At 57.6% G+C, this 15,403-nt stretch overlaps 6 protein-coding genes across 6 annotated transcripts; 3 read left to right on the top strand and 3 right to left on the bottom strand.

Annotated features, from left to right (window-relative positions):
• Nucleotides 1-1,987: 1,987 nt before the first annotated feature.
• CDEST_00959 (uncharacterized protein) lies at nucleotides 1,988-2,769 on the bottom strand (the record flags this gene model as incomplete). The annotated part of the gene is made up of 2 exons (XM_062917118.1): nucleotides 2,387-2,769; nucleotides 1,988-2,343 (listed from the first exon to the last, which is right to left on the bottom strand). Exons 1-2 carry the CDS (start codon nucleotides 2,574-2,576, stop codon nucleotides 1,988-1,990), a joined length of 546 nt encoding a protein of 181 aa, XP_062773169.1. The 5' UTR covers nucleotides 2,577-2,769.
• A 4-nt stretch (nucleotides 2,770-2,773) lies between these two features.
• On the bottom strand, nucleotides 2,774-4,222 carry CDEST_00958 (uncharacterized protein). Its single transcript, XM_062917117.1, has one exon. The coding sequence runs from the start codon at nucleotides 4,033-4,035 to the stop codon at nucleotides 2,989-2,991; it is 1,047 nt and encodes a 348-aa protein (XP_062773168.1). The 5' UTR covers nucleotides 4,036-4,222; the 3' UTR covers nucleotides 2,774-2,988.
• A 477-nt stretch (nucleotides 4,223-4,699) lies between these two features.
• Nucleotides 4,700-7,303, top strand: CDEST_00957 (Putative dihydrolipoamide acetyltransferase/Pyruvate dehydrogenase protein X component). The gene is made up of 2 exons (XM_062917116.1): nucleotides 4,700-5,015; nucleotides 5,186-7,303. The coding sequence occupies exons 1-2, from the start codon at nucleotides 4,937-4,939 to the stop codon at nucleotides 6,400-6,402; spliced, it is 1,296 nt and encodes a 431-aa protein (XP_062773167.1). The 5' UTR covers nucleotides 4,700-4,936; the 3' UTR covers nucleotides 6,403-7,303.
• Nucleotides 7,304-7,308: 5 nt separating this feature from the next.
• On the top strand, nucleotides 7,309-7,765 carry CDEST_00956 (uncharacterized protein). The gene is made up of 2 exons (XM_062917115.1): nucleotides 7,309-7,498; nucleotides 7,576-7,765. Exons 1-2 carry the CDS (start codon nucleotides 7,427-7,429, stop codon nucleotides 7,750-7,752), a joined length of 249 nt encoding a protein of 82 aa, XP_062773166.1. The 5' UTR covers nucleotides 7,309-7,426; the 3' UTR covers nucleotides 7,753-7,765.
• A 4-nt stretch (nucleotides 7,766-7,769) lies between these two features.
• Nucleotides 7,770-9,319, top strand: CDEST_00955 (Putative S-adenosyl-L-methionine-dependent methyltransferase superfamily). Its single transcript, XM_062917114.1, has 3 exons — nucleotides 7,770-8,048; nucleotides 8,136-8,774; nucleotides 8,833-9,319. Exons 1-3 carry the CDS (start codon nucleotides 8,014-8,016, stop codon nucleotides 8,906-8,908), a joined length of 750 nt encoding a protein of 249 aa, XP_062773165.1. The 5' UTR covers nucleotides 7,770-8,013; the 3' UTR covers nucleotides 8,909-9,319.
• Nucleotides 9,320-9,901: 582 nt separating this feature from the next.
• CDEST_00954 (Putative CoA-transferase family III) lies at nucleotides 9,902-11,964 on the bottom strand. Its single transcript, XM_062917113.1, has 2 exons — nucleotides 11,511-11,964; nucleotides 9,902-11,462 (listed from the first exon to the last, which is right to left on the bottom strand). Exons 1-2 carry the CDS (start codon nucleotides 11,902-11,904, stop codon nucleotides 10,114-10,116), a joined length of 1,743 nt encoding a protein of 580 aa, XP_062773164.1. The 5' UTR covers nucleotides 11,905-11,964; the 3' UTR covers nucleotides 9,902-10,113.
• Nucleotides 11,965-15,403: the final 3,439 nt, after the last annotated feature.

Below are 15,403 nucleotides of genomic sequence, written 5' to 3'. Positions count from 1 at the left end.
CGCTCATCGTACATGCATACTCGCGCGCGCAATATCCCACACCGCATATGCAAACCGCATCTCTGTGTTGGTGTGTACGACTTGACTTGACCTCGGCCGACTGTGGTGCAACCGGACCCTGCACAATACGTATACTACACTCCCCTACGGAGGAACAATGTGGGAATACAATGGACTGGACCGGTCTGACCTCGTATGATCTCTCCATATTCCTCTTCCACTTAGATTCTCTCTCTCCTCTCTCCCTCTATCTCTCATATCTTTCCGTCACTTTGCATCAAAGAACCACCTTTGGTGCCGGCGCCCGGGACCGCTATCTCGGAGGGTGGAGAATGCGATCGAGGGACTTCCGCGACCGTTCTGAGCACAACACCGAGTGTGCATTGGGAAGGCAACAAGGAGCCCGCCCTGCGATACCTACCGGACCCACTTCGGTTTCGGCGGGGCACTTCCATTGGGCGAAGCTCGTCGTCGGTCAACAACCCTGACCATGGGACGAGAGTCGACCGAGCGATGATGACGGCATCGTTTAGAAGATGGGAACTCGTCCAACGACCAGGGTTGACCGACGATGCGGGGTGGAACAAGACTCCTCCTGAACGACGTTTCTCTTCCACCGTCCGTCCAGGTTTTGCCCAAGGATTCATTAACAAGACCCAATTCCGCGCGCCTGGGGAGAGGGGCCGCCGCTTCACTCTTCACCGTCACACCGCTCAGCAAGCGCCGCCCAGGGCAGCCTGTTTCCCCATCTTTGCTTCTCACTCGCTCTCTGTCCATCCTCAAACCAAGTTCTTGCGCCTGCTCCTGGGGGGTTTTTTTTTTTTTTGGGAATGGCCTCACCTGAAGAGTCGGGGACCCCGCCCTCCCACTCGTCTCAAGAGCGAGGAGATCGACACGATCCTGCGTTTGAGACGACAGGATGAACGCCACTTTCTGAATCAACGCTGCGCTAGAGACTAGGAATCGTGCATTTCTTCAGATTGACCAACCTCCTCCCTCCCCGCCGTTTGCCTTCCCTCCGTCCTTGCGCCCTCTGGATTTGGAAAATGTTTGTTGATCAGCCGTTAAAGGATTTCCAACGTGGCCTTCTGGCAGGCAGGGATAGCCTCGCCGCCTGGCCCCCGCGCTCCGTAAACTCTGAGGCTGACTGACCGCCATATACTGAGTAGATCTCCAGCTACCGGTTTCCCCCCTCTGTCCCCCCCCCCCAAAATCCAGGGAACGACCACCTGTGTTATATTCCGCCTACCAAGTGGGACTTTTGCGCGCGGCGGCCAACTCACTTAGCCAACTCTTTTTTTGGGAAATTCGAATTTTTCCCTCTATGCCTCTGGCTTCCCTGCTCGTACTCCAACCACCAACGACATTGACAACACAGCTTACCCACCCAGGCATCCGCACTAACCGACACTGTCGCCTGTAGTTCATCATCGATCCATTCGGTGCTGGCTCGATTTGCACCCGCTGGAGCAACTTGCGTCCGAGATCGCCAGCCACTGTTTCGTCCACGTATTGAATGGACTGGTCGGTTATTATATTTCCTTCTCAGCCTCCCCTTCCCACAATTCCTGTCTTGAGGACCCACGGGATATCAAGGATAGTACTTCTCGTTGTATGGGTGTCCCCTCCACTGCTTCTGGTGAAGCTGGGTCGGAGTCGACTCCGCGCGCAAAATGTCAAGTGTACTTCCACCCTTCTCGCCCCCTACGACGCACGCCATTGTAGGTAGACAAGGACAAGGCGAGACGTCGCCTTAGGCTGCTAAACATAGCATTGTCGGTCTACTAGTGTGACCGACGACCAAAGAGGAGAGGGGCACGCAGAGAGAGCCGATCGAAAGCAGCCGATGAGGGGCATTATGTCGATCTGCGCCTCCCGTGAGTCGCCAGCTGGCCCCTTTGGCTCCCGATGTCGTGACTGTCGAGGGCCGTATCCGTATCATGGAATGAAGCCGCTCATCCTGTTACGGCTATAGAGGGTATCCTACTCACCAGGGAGCGGCCTGTCCCGGAATACCAGTCCCCCTTTTCCACGATGCGTGGGTGGATGGGTACGCCTCGCTGGCCAAGGCAGCCATTCGCTCTAGTTGTGCTTTCTTCGTTACCTCTGTAGCCTTGGCGTGGGACGTGAATTGCGCGCGCGAGCGATGAGGGGCGACTGTTCGTACATGACTCTGACGACAGTCAACCAGGTCCAGGCTCACCAGGGCGCTGATGGATTGCGGAGGATCGACGATGCCGTCGGTGACGGACTTTGCATATGTGGCTCGATGCTGTCTATGGAAAGGGAGCGGGGTTCGCTGTCGATTGGGTGCTGCGCCCCTACGGTTGTAGAGTCTCGGTGCTGTGGGCGTGGTCGTGGGCTGTTTCCGGGATAGGGGCGAGACCTCTCGCAGGTTTGGATGCTGCGCTTTCTGACGCGTAAGTCTTCTGCTGGGCCGGCTGAGCTGGCTTCACCCCGTTATGACGAGTGATCGCGGCCGCAGTGGTTGGCCTGGTCTGGAGGGCATTCTCTGCCTTCACACTTCTCTCACGAGCACAGGATACTCGATATCTTTTGTGACCTTGACCCGGCATCTTGCCAACTGTGCTTCCGCTTGCGAGGCTGTGCTCACACGTAGTTACGCTAATCGATATGAATCTACTCGGATTCAATAGGAGCGTTTCATGGCTTGTTTAAACCAGAAAAGACCATCGGGTTTGTCTCTTTAACCAAGTATCATTGGTCCTCACGGTGTCGCGGACCCGATCTAGCACTATACATTCGTACCCCCTCAGTGGGCGAGTATAAGCTGCTTCCGGCGTAGAAGTCTTGTTCTAACGCTACGGTATTTTAGTATTTTAGTATTTTAGTATTTTTTTGACATTGTAGTACATGAAGTTTTGTCAGATTGACATTTATGATCATGGTACAGTAATCTTACATCTACGCTCAAAACACGGGCGCCGAGCTCCGTTGCCATAACCGCCATCGTGCCCAAAGGGAACATCAGGTCCCAATCTTGACCAGCCGGTCAATCGCACGCCCGTCGTCCAGCGCCCACCCGGACGCGACATCCAGCTTGAGCTTGTGGCCGCCGGCCTCCATCTTCATGAACCCTTCCTTGGTGATGGCCCGCCGGACGCCGTACCACGCGGCCTTGAAGCCCTTGCCCGCGTGGCGGAACGGCACCGTCATGAGGTGGTTCTTGTCATACTCCCACTCGGCTTTCGCCTGGGCCTTCTTCTGCCGCGATACGGCGCGCTCCTGCGCTGGCGACAGATACGGCGTCCGCGTTGCCGTCGCCGCCGCCTGCGCGACGACGATGCGCCCGGGCATCGAGACCTGCTCGGGCGGGACGACCAGCACCTTGGCGCGGCCCGGGAGCATGCGCTTGCAGGTGATCTCAAGGTGGACCGGCGTCGTCTTGGGGTTCAGCGCGGCGCCGAAGGGCACGCCGCGGGTGGAGGGCGTGAGGAGGGCGGTGGGCACGGCGCGGACGAGGCGGACAATGTTGTGGGTGTTGTAGAAGAAGTAGGAGCCGAAGCCGGCCATGGCGACGCAGATGACGGCGAAGGCGTGCGGGACCCAGGCGGCAATGTCCTCGGGCGGGTTGAGGAGCATGGTGTAGTAGTTGATGCCGGCGTAGGAGTAGAACATGAGCATGGCAGACCACGCCGAGAGCTTCATCCAAAAGTGCGAGACGGCCTCGTAGAGCACTGTCGGCTGGCTGCGCTGCGCGAGCTGCTTAACCAAGGCATAGCCGGAGCCGCTAGAAGGTATGGCGGGCGAGGAGGGGGCACGGGGTGTCGTCGGGCCGGGGGCGGTCGGCTTCGCGGTCGGGGGTTTCGGGACGGCTGCATTGCGGGATAAGCTCTTCGCTATGCGCGAAGATGCGGAGGGCTTCGAGGGGGGCTTCGCGGCGTGCCGCAAGGGGCCGAGGGAGCTGAAGAGGCGTTGGGAAAAGGGTTCGAGGGGCTGCGGTGTCGCAGAAAGGGGGCCTCTTGGGGCCAGGAGGGACAGGCGGAGGCCAAGACCTCTCGAGAAGGAGGCCATGGCTGGGTGGGTATCGCAGGCCGAAGACCTCAGTGAAGCGGTTGAACGCAATGCGCGAAGAACGGAGTACGAAGTGCAAGAATAGAAAAGTGAAAAGAGAAGAAAAAAAAACGATGTTCGCTGTGCTGTTTGTGGTTCAATTGGCCAGCGATAGTCACGCACGTCAGACCAGGCGGAGAAAGAGCAGCAACTTTGGGCAGTTGAAGGAAGCTATCCAAAAAGTTTCAGTGGAGCCACCGACAGCTTTGGATCGAAACCCCCGACCAGCGCCGCCGCCGCCGGGGGGTCGGGGAGCGGGTCTCCACCGCCCGAGATGCGACGTCCAATCTACAGCAGGGATTTTCACTCGGAGCGCGGCGCAACGATACAGCGCTAGACCTTAAAACCGCGCAAGACAGGTACGTACCGACCGACAAGCGCCATCCGATCTTAGGGGCCTATCACACGAAAAGAGCGGGGCCGATGAGCCAACAAAATCGGTTTCTTTTTTGATCCGTGCAGAAGCGAATAGTCGGCGATAAGCCACTGTCCAGCACAGAACATACCTGCCACCCTGCCAGCACGCGCCAACGGTCCGGTCCCCCCCCAACAAGGCGTATTGTACTAGGAGCTCACCCCCAAAGCTCGACAATTTTGCCCCCCCTGCTGGGTACCGCGAAAAAGATTCCCGGGCGCGAGCAAGGCCAAATCGAACCTCCGCCGACCACGCCCGAAACCTCAACCCACCTCTGCCTCTACGCTCCCTTTTTCCTCCGAACCTTTTCGACAGGGTACCACGGAATCCGACCTCACCCTCCCGACGAACAAGTCAATTGAGGTTTGATACTCTCTCTTCCTCCCTCTCCGGGTCGACGGTTCCGCGAAACAACAAACGAAAAGAAAGAGAAAAAAACAAAAAGAGATGGCTTCCCTTGCGACGGCGGCTCGCCTCTCTGCGAGAGTTATTGGCCGGAGAATACCCGCAGAGTCCACAGCTCGAGGTCCGTAGATACTACCCCGAACGAACGTTTAGGCTTCCGCAAAAGAAGTGAAGCTCGCCGTTCCCTCCCTGCTATCCGTGGTTATGCGGCACAAGAAAAATAAGAAGAAAAAGAAGAGAAGGAGGAATGAAAAGACGCATGGCGGCTGACCACATCGACGGCAACTACAGGCTTCCGGACCTCAGCACGATGCCTCGCCGCGCAGAACTTCTCCATGCCCGCCCTCTCTCCGACCATGACGGAGGGCAACATCGCCAGCTGGAAGGTCAAGGAGGGCGAGGCCTTCTCCGCCGGCGACGTGCTCCTCGAGATCGAGACCGATAAGGCCACAATGGACGTCGAGGCCCAGGACGATGGCGTCATGTTCAAGATCACCACCGCCGACGGCGCCAAGGGCGTCCAGGTCGGCACCCGCATCGCCGTTATCGCCGAGCCCGGCGACGACCTCTCCTCCCTCGAGGTCCCCGCCGATGAGCAGGCTTCCGCCTCGGCCTCCAAGCCTGCCGCCGACAAGGAAGCCCCCAAGAGCGACACCGCCGAACGCCGCGAGGCGCCTCAGGGTGAGAACCGCGCCCCCAAGACCTCGGGCGGCAAGGCCCGCGAGCAGAGATACCCCCTTCTCCCCTCGGTCCAGTCCCTCGTCAACGCCCACGGCCTCGACAAGGACGCCGTCAGCAGGATCGAGCCCACAGGCCCCAACGGCCGCCTACTCAAGGGCGACGTCCTCGCCTACCTGGGCTCCATCAACGCCGAGACCCCGAGCAAGATCATGGACCGCGCCGTCAAGATGTCCAAGCTCGACCTCAGCAACATCAAGATCGCGCCCAAGAAGGAGGTCGCACCTCAAAAGGCCGCCGAGAAGAAGGCCGCCGAGGCTCCCGCCCCCGTGGACTCCCAGGTCGCCCTCCCCGTCTCCCTGTCCAAGGTCCTTGAGGCCCAGAAGCGCATCCAGTCGACCCTCGGTGTCTTCATGCCCGTCTCCACCTTCGTCGCCCGCGCCGCCGAGGTCGCCAACGACGACCTGCCCCCCTCGGCCCGCAAGCCCACCGCCGACGAGCTCTTCAACCAGGTCCTCGGCCTCGACAAGCTCTCGCTCCGCGGCTCCCGGGGCTACTACCTGCCCCAGGTCTCCGCCCTCCCCGAGCCCTCCCTCCTGGCAGCCCGCCCTGCCAGGCGGTCGTCTTCCGACATCATCGACCTCCTCGCCGCGCCCGCCAAGAAGGCCGCCGCGCCAAAGGCCGCCGCCGCTCGCCAAACCCCCAGCATCTCGTCCGGAACCAACCTATTCAGTGTGACGGTGCCCCAGGGTGACGAGAAGCGCGCCAAGGTGTTCCTGGAGAGGGTCAAGTTGATCTTGGAGGAGGAACCCGGCAGGCTTGTTCTGTGAAGGGGGTGATCTAACACGCGAGAGAGAGAAAGAGGGAGAGGTGGGTGAGGGAGAGCCAGTAATAGGGGGGAGGGTTGACGATCTAGAGGCGATGAATGATAAGAGAAGCTCGCTTTTCTTCCGCACGGGAAATGTACTTGTAGTATGTCGTGGGCGGATACAATAGAAGTCATATACGCACCCACATCCTCTTTTTGTTCTTCGCGAGTTGCAAAGCCTCGGAAACCGACACACCCACCATAATGGTTTCCCGCCTGTTCCTGCTCTTGGCGAACTGAGGAAGCCTCCCACCTGCCCGTTCCCGCTCACGTGTGCAACAATCCCTGCTAATTCTAGCGATGTTAGTTACCCTGCAATATATCACCGGGACGGAGAGACAGCCACAAAGCTGCAGGACTAAGACCCCACCATTGAATAGCAATCGCAACCTCCTTGAAGTCATTGTTCCGACTTCGATAGGTTATCTCCCGCTGATCCGCCTAAGAAACGATGGGGGAACAGTCACTTCTTCACCTACCCAATCGCAGCCTCTCTAGATAAACACATGGAAGACTTCTCATTAGACGGAGGTGGCGCGTGAAGCCGAACTCCACTAGTGGGAGGATGAAGCAAAATTGAATGCGTCCAGTTCTGCTCCCTCGGGCTTTTGGTTGCCGTTGTATCCACTAGCGAACGATTGTGGTGCCGTCGGCTGGGCTGTTCGACGCCGCCCGACTCCAAGGCCTTCCGGAACGAGCCTAGAAAATGCCTTGCACATTTTGGAGAAGCAGCTGTTTTCACTTGTCTGGCTGCAAAGCCAGGGTCTAGCTTCGACCCTTGGCGGCCCGAGTCCGGCGTGCGGGACACGACTTGCGGTGGAATGCCGAGACGTTGGGCCAACAACGAAAAGGAATTCAAAAGAGGGGGGATCCGCGTCTGGTCTCTTCATTTGACTCCTCGATCATTGAGAGGTTCTTCCCATCAGAATCCAAATCAGTCCGACATCACTCAGGGACCGACGCTATCTGCCTGAATTCCGATCGACATGGTTGCAACTAAAGAGGCGGCAGTATCGCCCAACCCGCTCCCGGCCAACGACCAGGAAAACATCACCGCGGTACATCCCACCTCCCGACTTCTGTGTAAGGAGTTCAGGGATGGCATGCTGACGCGTATACCGGAAGGATCCCATAGTCGAAGATGACAACGCAACGGAGGCGGATCTCGCAAGGTAAGAGGCCTCTCTGGCCCGGCGAACGAGAACAAACAAGGACTGAAGACACTGGCGGCAGCATCCACACGTCTTCGAGCGTCTCGTTGAGTGAGAGCATCACCAAGTATCGGCGGATCCACGGTCGCACTTATACCTAGAAGACCGACTACTGGGGCCCGAATGACGAGAGGCAGAACCAAGGCCTGGACCTGGCGTGCGTACACCGGTTGAACCCTCTCGCGGCCAACCCCAGAGAAGCTGACATCCGGCCCGGTCCGAAGCCACTACTGGGAGACCTTGCTTCTGGGCGACAAGCTGTTTCTGGCACCCATTGGTGACAGTCCCAAGGTCGGTGTTCTCTCGACAGGATTGCCCCTCGCTGGAGCTTCACATCTTACACGTTGTACAGGAGGTACTCGATGTTGGTACTGGCACGGGGATTTGGGCCATGTGAGTAAAACACCCCCGGTCAATCAAGCCCCGGCGGCGAGGCGGGTCGGAGGCCTGGACAAACTTGAGAGGCTGACCACGAGGCACGCAGCGACTTTGCTGATGGATTCCCTTCCGCGGAGGTCACGGGGGTTGACATTTCGCCCATCCAGCCCGGATGGGTCCCACCCAACTGTAAGTTCCATATCGACGACATCGAGAAGCCCTGGACGTGGCCGGCCGAGCACTTTGACTTCGTGCACGTCAAGCACCTCGAGGGCAGTGTTGCGGACTGGCCGAGGCTGTACGGGCGGGCCTTCATCCACCTCAAGCCGGGAGGCTACATCGAGCTGAGGGAGGTCGACATCGAGGGCCGCTCCCAGACCCTGGGCGAGCTGGACGACGGCCACATCTACAAGAGGTGGGCCAAGGTGATGCTCGAGGCTATGGGGAGGCTCGGCAAGACCGGGACCCAGGCTCGGGACCACGGAATCGCCAGAAACCTCGCGTCAGCCGGGTTCGTCGACGTCGTGGAGAAGAAGTGGTCCGCGCCCATCGGGCGCTGGCCGAGAGATCCCGTCCTCAAGGAGATCGGCGCCTGCCACCTCCAGTTCCTCGACGAGTCGCTGGAAGGGTTCGGAACGTTCCTGCTCAAGGAGGTGATGCGGTGGGGGGATCCCGAGATCCTCGCGTTCATGGGCGAGATGCGCAAGGCCCTCAAGGACCCGAGGCTCCAGTCGTACCTGACGCTGTGAGTTGCACGTCCTCGCGTCCGTTGGAGTATGCCGCGCTAACTACAAATGTTCCAGGCATCTGGTCCACGCTCGCAAGCCGGAGCGGTCCGAGGAGACACAGGAGCAGACAGTCACGGCAGCTGTGGCCTGAGAGCGCCGCGACTTGATGGTTTGGAAGGCCTCTTCAGTCTGGGTATGGCGGCACGTGTTGACTGACCACTTAAACATTTTCCGGCATTTGGTGATTCCTTCGCGGAAATGCATAACGGCGCGACGATGTCTTGTGGCGCGCGAAAAGACTGGTCCGCGTCAACGGTGGCATCCGTCCAATGGCCTATTGAAATCATGTAGTAGTGTGGTTCAAATCAATGAAGCTCACTCACTAAGGTGTACCTCAAATCAGATGGTGTCGATTGGCTATCTGCCAACGATTGCGTTCTTGGGCGAATCCCAGCAATCTCTAGAGCGGGCACAACCACCTTCTATTTAGTTCAGATTGTGTTCCACTGCGCCGAACTCGGATCATGGCGTGCACTTCTTCCTAGCAAACTACCCACCTATCGGTACGTCGTTGAATATACTTCGTAATTCTCAAGGTACACTTGCCGGGTAAAGAAAGCGTGTGTATGAACCCACCACCCGTCAGTGTCATCAAGGCGACTGCTTCGTCAGAATCACACAATGGTCTCGGCCCATCAGCTCACGATTTGCTACAGCCTTACTATCGGAAGAAGACAACGAGGGGCGTCAGGATGAAGCGCTACGTCGGGCATCATCTCCGCCTCAACACCCTGCTCTAGTAACCTGACCAGGATCCTGGGCAGACATGATCTGCGGCCCGAAGTTTGACCAGACGTGTCTTGACCATTGCTAGTCACTTCAAGTTCTCTCTGTGGTAACCAGTGTCTCTCCGACACGAATGGACATCCCCGAGAAGACAAGGGGAACATGCACGACCGCCCTCGGGATATGCAGATGACCTTTTTGTGGTGGCGTGTCAGGTGGTTTATTTCAGTAGAGGGCCACATTCGTTTTGCCAAATCACAAGATTCTCCCTTCCATAGTCTTACGAAATGCCTTCGTACTGGCGTATCTTTCACAGTGTCTTCACATAGCCACGCAAATGACCCTAGAAAGGTCTACCAGAGAAACGATCCCATTTATGCCGACGACGAGCTACATGTTCCGAGCTCCGACTGCGCGGCCTTGTTTATATCTTGGCCATTCGGGAGGAGAGCCTCTCATGCAACTGGTATCATGATGTCTTTGTGTCGTGATCTACGTGTCTTCCTTTACGCACCCTAAATGCTCCTCTTAGGTATCAACCAGGCCGTATCATCATTACTCATCGAGAAGTCACCATGCCCTGACAATTTCATCTTGCACCTCCCAACCCTCCCACGAAGGCGCATCGGCCCCGTTAGGTCTCGAAGCCCGGTTGTGCCCGACCCACAGCCCCTCAACCCTCACGGCCTCCCTCGGCCACCTCACCTCCGCATCAAACCCTTGGCTCCACGCAGTGTGCATCAGATCCTCCGAGAAAAGGCCCGGATGGAGACGCTTCACGCTGCGCAGGGCCCGCTTGCTGACCTCGTCCACGGAGTCGTGGTGCTTGAGGTCGAAGAAGGCCGGGTCGTGCGTCTTGCGCAGGCGGGCCTGGACCTCGGGCGAATACGCGCCCAACGACAAGAGGAAGATGTCGTATTGGCACAGGCTGGTCCGGCAGGCCCACGAGCCGCCCTCCGTCGCGCGCCTGTATAAGCCCGCCATTGCGGCAACGGCGCCTAGAGCGCCGGTGCCATAGTCGGACATGGGAAAGGGGGGCACAACGGGCGCGTCCAGACCCATGAAGTGACCCTGTTCCCAGGCGACGCCGGTGACGCAGTCCGCAATTTGCTGCCATCCCGGGCGCCCTGCCCACTCCGCCTCCGCCGCGCCCAACTCCGATCCGCCGAAGCAGTCTTCTGCGACGTACACGAAGCCCTTGCCGCGTTTTGCGGCAATGGTGGCCAGTTTTTCGGGTCCGTAGCCCAGGCGGTCCACGACGCCTGGTCGGTAGCCGTCCAGGATGACGTCCGCGCTGGCGAGGAGCGAGTCGAATGTGGCGCGGTCTTTCGGGTCTTTCAGGTGTAGGGAAGTGGTATGCTTTCCCGTGTTGACGTCTACCTGGAAAAAGGGGACGTCTGGAAGTTGTGACGAGGTCACCTTGAGGACCGAAGCGCCGTGGGCCGCCAAAGAACGGCCGATGGTCGGGCCAGCGATTACACGGCAGAGTTCCAGTACTCTGATCCCGCTGAGGCACTGCTCGGCCCGCGAAGTACTGTGCTGGGACTCGAAGGGGGCTGGTGGCGTGGTGGACTCGATCGACTTGACGGTCAGGGGTGGAAGTTGCTCGAGCGCTTTGCCGTGCGGCGTGTCTAGAAATTGTTCCTTCTTGAGCACTGGAACCCCGGCCTGGCCTTCTTTGCGGTTCATGTCATCCAGTTCTTGCACAGTGAAGCGTTTCATCGCGGCCTCGATGATTTGAATACACTCGTCGTAGCCCTGAAGCTCCGGGTTGAAAGCGGGCAGGCCAATCATGTTCAGGGCCTTGGAAGCCTCGAGTGACCCGTGGAGGTGGTAGTATTCGCCGACATTCTTGGTTTCGTATAGGTTTGCCGAGAGACGCCTGTAGAGGATGGACTGCGCTTGGTTCAAGTCGGTATCTGCAACGTGTAAGCCAGGGGCCGGTGGCCGAACCGCGCCTCACGCACCTGGAATTTTGGATTTCACATTGGGGTGGGCCTTATCCATGCCGTTGACTGTCGTGAGATAGGCCGATATCAAGAAGCACGCTGTACGTGCCATGTCGACCTCGATCTCTCTTCGGGCTTGATACCCGTGCCGAAGATCTGCAATGGCGGCGGCGGCCATGCCCTCGAGGGCTTTGATGGAGGCTGTCGCCTCCTGTTCCTTAAGAGGACATGGGATGAAAGCGGTATCGCCTAGTGGCGCGGTAAAAGCGACATTTTGCAAATGGTGGAGAAATTCAGGAGGGAGTTGTCGTTGACATGCAGCGACGAGGGCAGCCAGAGCATTTTCAGACCCTTCCTTGACGGAATAGCTTGGCGCCGTCCTTTGTTGAGAACCAGGTCTCTTAGGGACCATCTTCGAGGGAAAGGGGTGTTGTGGTGGTTCCAATTCGTGATAAGTCAGGGAGGACGGAGGCTTGGGAAGTTTCTGGCAGCCACGTTCCGTCCATGGCTAAAGTATATGTATCATGGGGCACCATAGAACCAGTCTGGGTAAGTAACCGGCCGGCTGGGGTATGTTGATCTCTCCACCAAGGCAGCAGGACTAGTATTAAGGGATGTGGAGCTAGACCGAGCAGCTCCATCGAACTAGGGAGCATCGGGAGCGGGAAGCGGAAGGTTTAGTGAAAGGGACGGGCGAACCGTCGGCTACGTTTGGATCGGATGTGCTGTCTGGGTTGACAATATCCGTGCCAGGATGACCTCGCAGGAGACCCGGAGGTTGCCCGGACCGTGAATGGTTACGAACAGAAACAGGGTCGCGGCAGGAAACTTGGCGAAGAAGAAAGGCGCACAGCGGGAGGAGAAGATGGAAGATGGGGATCTGTATGCGAGATATGGTGACGGGAGTGATCTGGGCAGAACGACGGCCGTCGAAAGCGGTTGCGGTAGCCAAACTTGGCGATTCTTACCACGACGAGCTTAGTGAGCCCGATAAGACGACGAGCGATCGACTCTTTGGATCAGGTACATGGTAGTAGAGCATCGTGCCGTACAGTAGCTTAATGAGGTGCGAGGGGACAAATGACATGTAGTCGACCGGACCCGCTTCAGCCGTAGGAGACAAAACAGGAGACGCTTCGACAGAGCTGGGTGTACCTGTACACGTTGAAGAAAGAGGGGTTTGGGGGACCAGGGACACGGAACCTGCAGGTCAGGTCAGGTCAGGGGTTAGGCGCGGGACAGAGGTCAAGGGGTCGTCCCGGAGCCGAACAAAGGCTTACCTTGGCCAGCTCGACTAAGGATACTCCGAAACCACAAAGACCATGCCACAAGCTCATGGACATCTCGAGGCGACTTTGCCAATTTGCTATCCTTGAGCGGATGGCGAAAAATCATCCGCCGATGGGTAAGCGGATCATGAACACCTTACCGACTGTGGTTGGATGTTATATGCCGAGAAGGGCAAAAAAAGAGAGAGGAAGAAATCGAGAGGGTAGCATTTTGACTATGCTGGATTCGCACATAGAGCGCCGAAAGCGGCAGTTGACCGACAGCGACAACAGTCTGCGGGTGCAACATCCGATTCCGATGTCAATTGCTTGCGGTAAGCATATGTCCCGCCCAAGCTGGTGGAAAGTGATAGCAAGAGGCCCATGTGCCGTGTTCTAATAGGTGAATATGCCCCCCCCTCTTCTTCCTCTTCTTCTCGGAAGGTCGAACTTGGATCGGATTCGGGCCAATCCCCATGCTTGTTGCAAGTGCACATTGTACAAGGGCCTGCTGCAGGGGACAGCTGATAGTGACAGAAGACACTAAACACAATGATGGAAGGATGCACTGCGTGATATATTGAAGTACAACGCGATATGTTGAAGTACAACGCGATATGTTGAAGCAAGGTAAGTAAATTGCGAGGGCTGAGAGGAGAGCTAGTGATGAGGCGGGTACGATCAAAGAAGAAGAAGAAAAAAAAAAAACCTAGCGATGCGTCGTCTCCCGCTTCCCTTCCCGCACATGTGACCCCTGTCTGTTGGGTTGCGATTCATGTTTGGGTTTTTTTTGCCGGTGCGCTATCCGATGAAGAAACAGCTGTGGGTTCCGACGGATGACGCTGGTGGAAAGGAAAAATGCCGTGTGCAGGTAGGTATTCATCAGTATTTGCATTGCATCTACTCTCTGTTGTGGAGGGGGGAAAAGACGGAAACAACACCCTGGACATTGTTTTTTGAGCCATGCCATGGCCAATCGCGACTGCATCGGGACCGGGGTAGGTACATGGCGTTGCTGCAACTCTTCGGAGCCCGGTCTTGGCCCCGATTCTCCGATGCAGGATCTTCCGATCCGGCTTTGCTTCCGGAGAAGAAGCGCCGGTCCCATCGGGGGAGGTGGAGGGGCAGGCACGGTTGAAACCTGTCGCTGCCAAACCTGTGATGGCGCGGACAACGAACACACAGGAAGAATAATGGCCTTGCGGTGCATCTATTTTCATCGCAACCGCAGAATTGAGTCCGGACCGGTCAGCTGTACCGCAGTAAGTTCGTCGTATCGCAGGCCTTTCGCCGCATGCTAGGCAATCAACTGCTACAATTGAAGGCCGCAGCATGAGGTAATCATGGTGCACGGGGTAAGTCTCAGCCATGCGTGTGTGCAAAAAGACCAATAGCCCTCGGATGAAGCGCGCAAGGGTAACTCCTCCCTTGTGCCACACAGACACCTCACCACCACTAGTCCAGCAGAGCTCTTGTTTAGGTAGGCAGCTGTTGCAGAGGACCGCGGCAGCTACCCATCATGAAGCTGTGAAGTGATGAACTCGAATTGTCCCCCCTCTCCTTTAACTAGCCCACCCGCAAGCCACGGCGCTGCCGCTAGCGTTGGCAGAGAAAAAGCAAGAGTCCCCGAGACACCACCCATTTGACATTTGGCGGCGTGTGTAGCCCTGTCTGTCCTGCTGCCCCCCCCCCCCCCCCCTGCGTGCGTAGCGGCCACGCTTCGGCCGGCCTGTTTGGCTGGACTGGGCTGGAATAGGTGCTGGGCCCTCTTAGCGGGGGAGAGGTGAGCACCCCAGGTGGGCGAGGCTCGGTCTGGCCATCCAAGCTTGGCTATTGATCCAAAATGTTTATTTCTCATCAGGGCGGCGGCGACAGTCAGTACATAGCTTCTTTGTCGAGGCGCGGACCTCGATTGGAATGTTCCCGACAGCACGGCACGGAAGAAATGGTTCTCGACCTGGTGTCCGGATGGCCCGATGGCATCGATTCCTCTGGCCCGCGAGGATCGCACTAGCATGTGTTCCAGTGAGTTTAGACCGGCCGTTTTGCATCCAACGCAGCCTGTACATCGTAGTTGTGATTTGGCAATGAGGCCGGCGAGATGTGCTCTTCTCTGCCAATTCCTAGCTATCTACCTACCTTAGGTTCCTAGACACCTATATGCTTTCTGAGGACGAAATTGTTCATATGAGAAGATGCAGCTGAGTCCCGCAACTGCAAGCAGACAAGGCAGGAAAGGACCACCCCGTAGGCGGCTTCCTTCACAACCGCTTTCCAGACCGACTGACGCGAGCAGGCGTATCATGTCGTTCTCGATTTTGGCGTGTCAAAATCGGGTTGGATCTGGGCCCGGGCCTGTGTCTGATCTGTCCCCCGCTGGAACGGACATCAGGGCCTCGCCTTGCCTCGCCTCGCACGTCTGTTCTTCAGAAGATTCGGGAGCGGGAAGCAAGGTGAGTCAATCGCGCTTCGCCCGCACCCCTTGACTCTAGTCGGCCATCTCCCCTCTTGAATTCCCCCAACCCACTGAATGAATGAATGAATGAATGGGTGAATGCATATGTGGATTGTGGTTTGCCCATAAATTTCGAGTACCTATGGAGTGCACGTACACCTACCTACCTTATCCACCCTTGTCCTTCA

Source organism: Colletotrichum destructivum, chromosome 1 (assembly GCF_034447905.1).
Source record: "Colletotrichum destructivum chromosome 1, complete sequence".
In the NCBI taxonomy this organism is placed as follows: Eukaryota; Fungi; Ascomycota; class Sordariomycetes; order Glomerellales; family Glomerellaceae; genus Colletotrichum; species Colletotrichum destructivum.
This window is presented reverse-complemented; position numbering and strand designations above follow the sequence as displayed.